Source organism: Brachycentrus maculatus, unplaced genomic scaffold (genome assembly GCF_059751285.1).
Source record: "Brachycentrus maculatus isolate JH-2025_06_01 unplaced genomic scaffold, ASM5975128v1 h1tg000199l, whole genome shotgun sequence".
NCBI classification, from domain to species: domain Eukaryota; kingdom Metazoa; phylum Arthropoda; class Insecta; order Trichoptera; family Brachycentridae; genus Brachycentrus; species Brachycentrus maculatus.
In genome coordinates this window covers 2508978-2519407 of record NW_028280950.1, presented here as the reverse complement: position 1 = coordinate 2519407, position 10430 = coordinate 2508978, and the positions used below count along the sequence as shown (strand labels likewise).

Below are 10430 nucleotides of genomic sequence, written 5' to 3'. Positions count from 1 at the left end.
TAATGCAGTGCTCCGTAACCGATGTGCCGTGGCACACTGATGTGCCGTGAGCAGGATTCAGTTGTGCCGCAGTCAAATTCAATGTATTTGACATTTCATAATTTTTCATTATGTATTTAAATACAAAAATAATTTGTCAATGTGTGTTAACACACAATGACATATTATTTTTCATAACTTTGGCTTTTTTTCAAATTATAAAATAATTATAACTAAATAATTTTTCAATGGTCTATATTTTTAGCTTATGGTGTGCCGCGAAATTCTAGGAAGAATTTTGGTGTGACGTAGGTGATACAACACACGTTGTTCTCGGAAAAGATACGCGTGGGAGCTTTTAAAGAAATAATTAATATTTGTTAGTAATTTCATTGGTTTTTGATCAATTAAGACCCATAAGTTAAAATGTATATAACACATATTTTTTTAAAGTTCGCATTTTGTATAATAGAGGACATCGATACCCTGTTTCACTTGTAATAAAATATTTTTCCATAGCTTGAAACACATAATGTATTACAAAAATCGAACTTTCTACCGATTTGTGTCAATATTTAAACATTTCGACTGACGTATACGTATTTGAAAGCTTAAAAGGGTATTTGCCGGGAAAAAAAAGATAACGGTTGATAACCCTGGCAGGTATACACATAATATGAATGTATGAACCTACGTACATAATGTAATACCTGATTACTTATTAGTCAAGAGTCACACAAATTAGGGCACCCGGTAGATTGAACAGTTTAACCAGTATTTTACCGTAGCATTCACTCGAAGCGCACTACAAACTATAAAATAGGAGTAGACATGGTTTTGGGTACAAATTATACTGGATGGAACATTTTACCTAACTGTATTCTGATTGGATTCTAGATCGGTAACAATAAAGCGGTCTTCTGTGTCGGTTTATACTTATACCATTATTTGCCCATTGCATAAACGGTTCAAAATGATCTATTTTTAAGCAATCATTCTACTTCGTCGCCAAAAAAAAAATTGTGCACCTAAAAGCTAACTGATCAAAACGCAATCCTTTATTTATTACTTTGCTCGGAGTTTAGAATAAAAACAACCATAACTTGTAATCTATTGACATTTCTTATGACATTGAGTCAAAATTTAGCTTTTTGTACTTGATACTAATAAAAACGACATTCGACATTTTAGCAAAAATACGGTTGAAATTTTGTTTGGATTCTGATTTTTTCAAAGAAATTTAAAAGTCGAATTATGTTCTTTTCGAATTACATTTTTTTTATAATTATCTTACATTTTTGTACGAACTTTATATTTTCATCCCACTTAAAAATGCTTCCAACAAATTAAATATTATGGATGACTATTTAAAACGTACATATTCGTAAAATTGAATTTAAAATAATTTAAAATGGAGAAGAAATTGAGCGCATCAATGAATCTGTTCGTATACTTTTTGAAATAATTTATAAACTTGTGGAAGGAAAAAATTTTTTGACTTGTATTATCAGTGTTGTCCGCCTCCGTAGTGTAATGGTCAGCACGCTCGGCTACCGTTCTGGAGGTCCCAGGTTCGATTTCCAAGGGGGGTAAAATAAATACAAGTAATTTATCACTGTAATATTTATTCAATATTACCCTGGACTGGTACCTGAAGCGGAGAGCTGATCACCTTTCCTTCATGTGTAAAACGATCAAGATAACACAGCGTTTATATGACGCAGTGCCCTATGCACCATTGGGGTGCGGACAAGGGTTTTATTATTATTATTATCTGTGTTACTTTTAACTTTTCATTATACATTTTTGAAACTCTGTGATCTTGATATCAATATTGATAGGAGAAATAGGTCTGTATAATATCTCTACCTTTGTAGTAATTTTGTGGTTGGGATACTTGACTACCTAACTTGAGGTCCCGGGTTCGTTTCCCAGCCCTTGCCTCCTTGTCAGCCGCGTCTCTTAAAGGTCAGACTTTTACATAATATTTAATCGATAAAGAAAAGGTTATCTGCTCACACAATATTTATAAATTTTCAGGTTTAAAATTTTTTCGTCAATGGAGATGGGAGACTTTCTTCTTATTTTAAGGGATTTTTTACAATGTTTCAGTATACACAAAAAATGCGGCAGGAAAGGAAAGCCTTAGTCCAACTTTTTTATCACAGAATGTTTTGATTGGATATTCATGCCTGGTGATTTGTATATTTTGGTATTTTATGCAACATTATACATAAATACTGGTAATGTTCATGGGCAGATTTACAAAAAACAATATCTATTTAAACTATAAACCTTTTTCCAATTTATAAACAAAATGTCAGAATGTGTAGTATTATGCCGACCATAGATGGCGCCACTATAAAACCCAATTTGACAGCCAAGGATTTTTACAATAGCGCCATCTCTAGTCGACACGGCATCCATCTTTAAAATGCTTTAGCTCCCATATTTCGTTTTGTATTTTTTTTCAGCATCGATATAAGAATATTTGTTAGCCTAGCAATGTTATTTATGTACTTAATACATTTTCATAAGCAGCTCCAAAGGTCGAAGTTGGCCATAACATTACAATGTTGAATAGACTATAAACGTTATTTTTACCTCATTTTTAGCACTCTACCAACATGATGATAATAAAAAATATTTTTTTCAAATGTGAAGGAAAAATAAGAAGATGATTATTATAAAATTGTTTATTTAATATATATAATATAATCATATAATAAGTAAAATTGACATACAACATTGATACTATTGCAACATTGAACATATAATATATAATTTAACAAAAGTGGAAGAAACCATTTATATTGTGTTTAACACCATTTACATCTCCTAAAGAAGACAGAACTCGACCATAATAATAGAATCATTAGACATAAATTCATCTGATATGAGTATGCTTGCACAACATTCATCTGATAGAAATATTTCATTAAACAGTTGGCAATCATGTAGTCTATCGAAAAAGAGTAGAAATCAAACAAATTGGAGCTACAATCAATATTCACAATGATAACACCAAATTAAGTTATCATTGTATCATCACCATTAGAATTTGAAAGCCGTTTGAGTGTATTGTGACTATTTTAAGGTAATAGTTAATTTGAGTATTTAAATTCAAGAACGTATAATTTTGGCCGTAAAGTTGCGATAAAAACTACATCCGCATCCTCAATTATTTTCTACTCTTTTTTGACAGTCATCTATAGAAATTTGCATAATACGGACGTCGAAATATATGTATATATTTAGTAGAACATTAAACCTAATTTCGTAGTAGAGAAAGTTATAAATACGTCATGTTGTGTTGTATATTGCGGTAATAAAAAAATATATTCTTTATAACCTACAATGAGGGGTATGGACATACGAAAATAAAAAATATAATTTTAATGTCGATCTTACCGTAAATATGAATCGGAATAAAAAGAGACGCCCACAAAATAGCTTTCAATCACAATTTTTAGTTTACATCCGAATATTTACATCCATACAAGAAATGTCTCCGCGCAACTTCACTTACTACAACAACCATACAATAACAAGAGACCACCGCGCTCAGTCAGTGTCGGTGACTTGCAGGCGGCCGGGCGGAATGGCACGCAGTTATTTAGCCTTGGACGCTCGGGACCTCAGGTTCTCGTTCGTGTTCTGGTCTGCTTCGGGCAGGTCCGACTCTTCTACAGCGCGCTTCGCTGTTGGCACAAAACAAAACACTCGTGAATCCCAGCACCATAATGCAGGAAAGATAGTAACCTACCCATTAACAACATTTTCCAATTATTCTTGACCGGACTTAACAAACACTAGTAAATCAATGACTTTTTACTCTTCCTTTTCCTCGTGATTATTATTTTTTAGTGCAAGACCTATATAAGAAATATATTTTTGGGGACTGATATCAATTTAACATTAAGTTTAAATATGTTACGGATATAAAAGCAAATGATAAATTCATGCTCAATTTTTTTGTAACTGACCTAAATATTTTATAAATAGCGATCAATAATAGGATTCAAGTATTCTAAACATCCAGATTAGATCAAACAATCCATAGTTAATAACATACCTTTTTCCTTTTTGGGTTTTTCCTTCTTGTTAATCTTGGCTTTCGTTAACTGTACGGTCTGAGCAGCATTCTTTTCTCTCAGGAGAGCTAACTGCTGGGTGATGAACTTGAAGATCAGGTATGTCTAGAACAACAGATTGCACAATCGTTATTTGAAGATGCATAGTGTTTAGGTGAAGAGTTCAGACATTCATATAAAGATTGAATTTGACTCAGTTAATGTCTATTTTTTTATTATTACCAATTTTACATCGGTTGCCTTCGATCAAGACACCTAAGATCACGTCACTCGTATGGTTATGGGCATAACTAACCAGTCCATAGAGACTGGAGACAGCAAATTAAAATTTGTGATAATAAAAAAATTACAGCAACTATAACAGTTGAAAACAATCACCAAACATAACAAAATTAAATTTAAAATACAAACAACAAATGCAAGATTTGTATCTGAATAATAATATGCAGTATATCTCACCTGAAGAGCCCCGATGGTGAAAAGGGCACTGAAGCGCACAGTGGGTGGTGCGTTGTCCTCCTGCGCCAAGCCATACCAGAAGGTCAGCACAGCAACTACCATACTGCTTAATCGTACCAGCAGGAATATCACGAGGTTGCTGCTTCTAAGGGCTGCAACAATCAAAGTATATATGTACATATAACTCTTTTTATTTGAGCAATCGGAGGCAACAAATAAATATTTTTGACATTTATTTGTTCTATCAATTCTATCAAAAAATGTTCATTTCAATCACTCAACTATTTAAGTAAACATATTTTGATCAGAAAAAGAAAATCATATTGTTTCATTAAGACAAAAAAATTACGTAATTTTTTTTATTTTTAAATATCTATAACCTATAATAATCAAATAAATTAAAAGGCTTCTAATTTTTTTTTAGTTATACATATAATGAATTTTACAGGATCATTTTATTTCCAAATCTACGTTTTATCTGTCCACACTAGCGGACATATTATAGAGTAAAACATGAAAAAGTCTCAAGCTGAAAAAATATTGTCTTATTAAATATTTTTTTATTTTTTTATTAGGTATATGATAACTGAAAAAAGGAGTCACGAGAATTTAGAATGATGATACTTTTTTTCTTTCAAAAATTCAATTTCCATTTAGAAAACAAATATTCCTTACTACTTGCGTATTTTGTTATTTTTGTTAATTTTTAATCTAATAAATCATTTGTGTATTTAAGTACGGAGCTATTTGCATTTGCAAGAAATTTTACAAGGTATTCTTTGTGAACTGAGCATACATAGTGTTTTATACTGTATACATCTCTAATTTGCACATCAATTTAGTTGATATAGTAAAATAATATAATAAGAGAGTTGATATTTGGGAGAGTCGTTGAACATACCTTTGGCGACACCATCTTCCTTATCGGACCTCAGGATGGTATCAAGCTTGGACATATGACAGAACATCTCTCCCAAACTGTGGAGAACTATCAGGCACACCCCCACCCTCTGGAAACTGGAAAATATATATAAATTGATTATGAGACTTGTCAAACAACCGTATGAAAATAAAATATATTTTATAAATTTTTTGTAACTATTTTTTTATTTCCATTAATTCAAAATTGAAACAGTTTATTTAAATAGATCAAATAATTAATTAAAATTGGAGATCCCTCTTTATTAGTAGGGATGACAAAATGATTGACTGACTTAAACTAATTTGCCTCATATAAATTGTTTCCAATTAAAAACTTTGTAAAATAAATAAGCATTGAATGTGAAAGTAATCAACATCAATATAGAGATAATATTGTTCATTATATGCTTCAGAGTATCTAAAAGTGAAAGGTATTTCCAGGATTTATGGACCACAAAATAACATTTCTAAATAGAGTGAGAATAAAAGAATAGTATATCTTTTAGAACACAAAATACACAAACAAATTGGTTCCCCTGTACTTCATTGTGTAATTAGTGTTATATGTGTAAATTTGCAGAAGAGTTGAAAATATCAGAGATCATATGTATGACTTGAAATTAAGTTTTTTAGAAAATGGCTCCGATCGGTAGAAAATTAAAAACATGAACGTCCATATTTAACATAATCTGCCAAAACTCGTTAAGTTAGGAATAAAATGGAATAGAAAAATCAATACTCTTGCAAAAATTGCTATGCCGATTGATACCTTACAAATCTCTCAAAAAAGCTGAAAAGATTTAATATTGTACCGGCTGCCACCATTGGACTTAATTTTTTAACATAACGTGGTTTGCAAGTGGACTACTCACTTGTTCCGCAGTAAACTATTTTGTACTATGTTCTTTACTATAGCCGCGCCACACTAATCAGCTAAAGTAAAGGCAGTTAAAATTATTATGTGGAATTTTTCTTCATCTTTTCTTACTTGAAAACATAAGCAGCGAGCACGAAACTGAAGCCAGCAACGGCTTGCTGAATACGTCCGGCCCATTCTTCTCTCTTGATTCTCTGGAAGTAGAGCTCGGGGATGGCGTGTACCCAGTATGAAGCTTGCACCACCCACCACAACTTCAGCAAGAAACTCATCGGATGCTCTGGATAACCTGATGAAAATTATGCATAAATTTAAAATAAAAAATGCACACAGTTATAGCGGCATAGAGTTAATTTCCAAGCATAAATATTGAATCAAACATCTGTTGGTATAGAATAAGAATGTAGAATGAGTCATTCTAAATTAGATTTTTCAACTACCAACCATAGATTGAACATTTCACGCATTACAGTTTGTTCAGTTGGCAATATGAATAAATTACAAGGCTACCAACTTTATTATGATATGGATTTAAAAAGTTCCAAAAGCAGAATTAAAGAAGTACTTACTGTAAAATGCCAACATTTTGATATTTACTAATATAGTATGTACCAAGGCACGAACAACTAACAAAAAAATTATATAATTATAAATTTAGGGAGTGCTATTTTATGAGTAAGGATGTCTCGCGATTTACGACTAAATATAAAAAATAAAAATTAAATTAATAATACTGTATTTTGAATTTATAATACAATTTGTTCAGTCGGCAACACAAGGCACATGGGTACTAATATTGTAGAGATTTTGTTTAATCTTCAATATTGAAAAAGTTACAAATACGTTTTAACAAGTTATATAAGTGCCTACAGTGCACAGATAATAATATTTTATTATACCATATGTATTTTATTAATTTGATTATAAGTACCCTCTTCCTCATACATACAATGGACAAGCTTGCATTATATCTGAGTAAAAGTTCAAAATACACAATAGAGTAAAAATCAATTACTCTAATGAAAATCAATATTTTTGGACAGTGACGGGATTGCAAAAAGTTCTAAATATAGCAAAAACACTTACGAGACAAACAGTAGTCAAAACTAAAGGAATTTCAATTAAGTTTACATGGGGTATAGGTGTTGCTAGCATTGTTCACAATCTGGACTGACTTTATGTGCCTGTTTTTAAACTATACCCTTTGAAAAGAAACTTCCTTCTTCTCAATTCTGTAAGCCTCAGAATATTAAACATAATGAGATAATAACATTGATTAGTACATCATCTCTACTATTTATTTGTAATCTAGGAAATCGCATCAAGCATAACTGTGACAAATTATACACAATGATTGTCAAATTAACTTTCATAATAACAATACACGTTTCACAATGTTCTTGCAATAATATTAATCGAGCTTTAAACATAATTTGATTGAATTTACCTCTCCAGAGATATGACAGGTTGGTGAGGAAGCCTTCCCTCAGGATGGCATCCAGTCCCCACATGAAGGTCATGACATGGAAGATCATCAGCTGCCCCGACTCGTTCAGGGAGCTCAAGCGAGATTTGGACAGGTGGAAACGCTTGGAGATTTTCTAAAAAAAACATTTAAACAATCAATATACTATTCTACATTTTTAGTGCTGGAAGGCCAGTTTCCAGATGCCCAATTTCTCAAGCTCTAAATTGGAAATATGTATTGCTATTCCATTGAACAAAATTTGATCCGTACATTCCCTTCCATTCACAGAATCACTCAGAACATCCTGCACTTATGTTTTAACATGTATCTTTACTCTTTTGATCGGCATTCTTACATTTACCTAGGAAATAGTGCTCAAAAGATGGATAACTCTGTAATTGTCATACTGATTTTATAAGGATGCATAATGGTTGTCCTTTTACATGAATGTCCTTTAGTGAATGATGAAAAAGTGTATATCCCATTACATAGGAAAACCATATAAAAGACTCCGGACTCGTCTAATGCAACTTTCTCTCTTATTAATATTACATTACCTTTCTCCTATCAATAATATATAAAGCACCATACGTGATTGGTAAATTATTATCGTAAAAGGTAAATCATATGGTTATCAGTCGAGGGTTAATATATTAAGTTTATTAAAAAAAAAAATTTTGTTAATATTAACTAAATCGCAGATTGAACTAAGGATCTTAAAAATGCGCTAACACTACACAAAATATTTTACTAAAAATAATCATAATAATTTTACGATTATTATTGATGATTAAGGAGAATGTGTATAGAAAAATAACAATACTGTCACATTTTATGTTTCAGTAGTTTAAGGGGATGAAAGAATGAACAAACAAAAATTACATCCTGGCCTCTTGTGAATTGCAATATTGTAACACTTTCTCTTATAACAGTAATACATGTGAACCATAGTACTAATTGAAAAAAACTGTAAATCACTAGATTTTTTAAATGTGTTGAGAGTCAAATATACTGTTATGCTTGAGAAATGTTTAAAATACATTGGAAAATTACATAATTATTTGTGATAGTTTATATACTTACATCCAGGACATACTCTTGCAATATGCCATGCATAACAATGCAAACTAAGGAGTAAAAAAATACTGCACAGGCATCCTTCCATCCTGCTTCATAGAGATATGCTTCTCCTTGAGGATAGTCCTTGCTCGGATCAGCACCGCTTACATTATGGTGCAGTGAGATGAAAAGGCTGGCCACTGGATTCGTGAACTAAAAAATAGGCCACAGATGATCAACTCGATCAAAACCATTGACTTAAAACAGCACTATATGTTTTTGAAAAAAAATAAGTGGGACGTGGCCCACAATATGGTTATTGTTGATTCTTACCTGCACCATAAGTGCTATCAAAAATAGCATGGCTATGCACGAAACGATATCTGCATGATTTTGAATGACAAATTCATGACTTAGAATCGGAGGATTTTTCGTGGTCGTCTTGCGACCCATCCCCGGTTTCATCACCATTTTTTAGAGAACACGATGCCCTGTATTCCTTGTCAAAAAAACACGCACCAGACCAGTTGGTTGATAACCGTACAGCTGAAACACCAATCTGACAAACGTCGACACTAGACAGAGCCCGGCAAAAAACGACGGACAGCGATCTGACAAGGCGCCACGACTCAAATCTGGAAAAACTTCAAATAAATTCTATAACCGACGTACGTCCAATGACAACTCAGAACGACGTTGACACTTTCTCCGCCTTATATCCAAAAAGGCATGTCGAATACTACGAAATGTGTTGTGTTGGCACAACTGAAGTCAATGTAATTATATATTTTTATTTATTCAAAAAAGGTTAAATTTCTGTAAATGGTTTCGAGGAAACTACCAAAATAATCACGTTTATTTTATATGTGATTTTGTTCCAGTCTAAATTGTCTTTATAGTTTGAAAAACATTATTTTTCCCTGAGTAATAGAGACATCTGTGTGATCAATCGAAACCACAACCTGTTTATTACCGCGAAATACAAATGAAAGCTAAATATTGTTTTTAGTTCTCAACCAAAAGAAATAATTCTAATAAATAAAAAAAATACATAAATTTAATAAGTAATAATAAATAATGAATACGTAAGTAAATAGTGAACTCTATCATCTACACATTACTTACATGTATTCCAAAATTTAAATGACAAAAATAGTGGTGTTTAGTTTTAATTTTTTTATTCGTCTGTCTGGGATTTGTTTTAAATTTTCATTTAAGCTTCCATCTATATCTAAAATGAATATTTTTATTTAACTATCGCATTTATAATTTATTAGTAAATATTATTTTTATGTCACTTCATACTGGCAATATGAAGGTAACATTTGTCTATTTTATTGAACATCTCAGTAGTTCTAAGCATACTACTTCAATTATTAATTGATTTAAATCTAAGTTGATGTAAATTTAACATTTTTATCATAAATGTAAAGTAATTGAGTTTGGATTTAATCCTCACAATATAAGCTGCCTCCCTCTGTGGTAAGGGATAATGATAATGTTTCTATTTCATTCTATGTACTATTTGGAGGGCAGAATTGATACCATAACTGCGTGATTTAAAATAAGGCAC

General features: G+C 31.6%; 1 protein-coding gene across 1 annotated transcript; it reads right to left on the bottom strand.

Moving 5' to 3' along the window:
* Positions 1-3428: 3428 nt before the first annotated feature.
* TRAM (translocating chain-associated membrane protein 1) lies at positions 3429-9462 on the bottom strand. The gene is made up of 8 exons (XM_088263425.1): positions 9191-9462; positions 8882-9070; positions 7778-7931; positions 6442-6619; positions 5434-5549; positions 4533-4684; positions 4055-4178; positions 3429-3680 (listed from the first exon to the last, which is right to left on the bottom strand). The coding sequence occupies exons 1-8, from the start codon at positions 9326-9328 to the stop codon at positions 3592-3594; spliced, it is 1140 nt and encodes a 379-aa protein (XP_088119551.1). The 5' UTR covers positions 9329-9462; the 3' UTR covers positions 3429-3591.
* Between the last annotated feature and the right edge of the window lie 968 nt (positions 9463-10430).

Excerpts from the sequence above, each read along its gene's own strand:
- TRAM (XM_088263425.1), bottom strand. The coding sequence starts at position 9,328 with ATGGTGATGAAACCGGGGATGGGTCGCAAGACGACCACGAAAAATCCT. Across the intron at positions 7,932-8,881 it reads TGCAAGAGTATGTCCTGGAT|AAAATCTCCAAGCGTTTCCA; the intron begins GTAAGTATATAA and ends TGTTTTTTTTAG. Across the intron at positions 4,685-5,433 it reads GGAAGATGGTGTCGCCAAAG|CCCTTAGAAGCAGCAACCTC; the intron begins GTATGTTCAACG and ends TGATTGTTGCAG.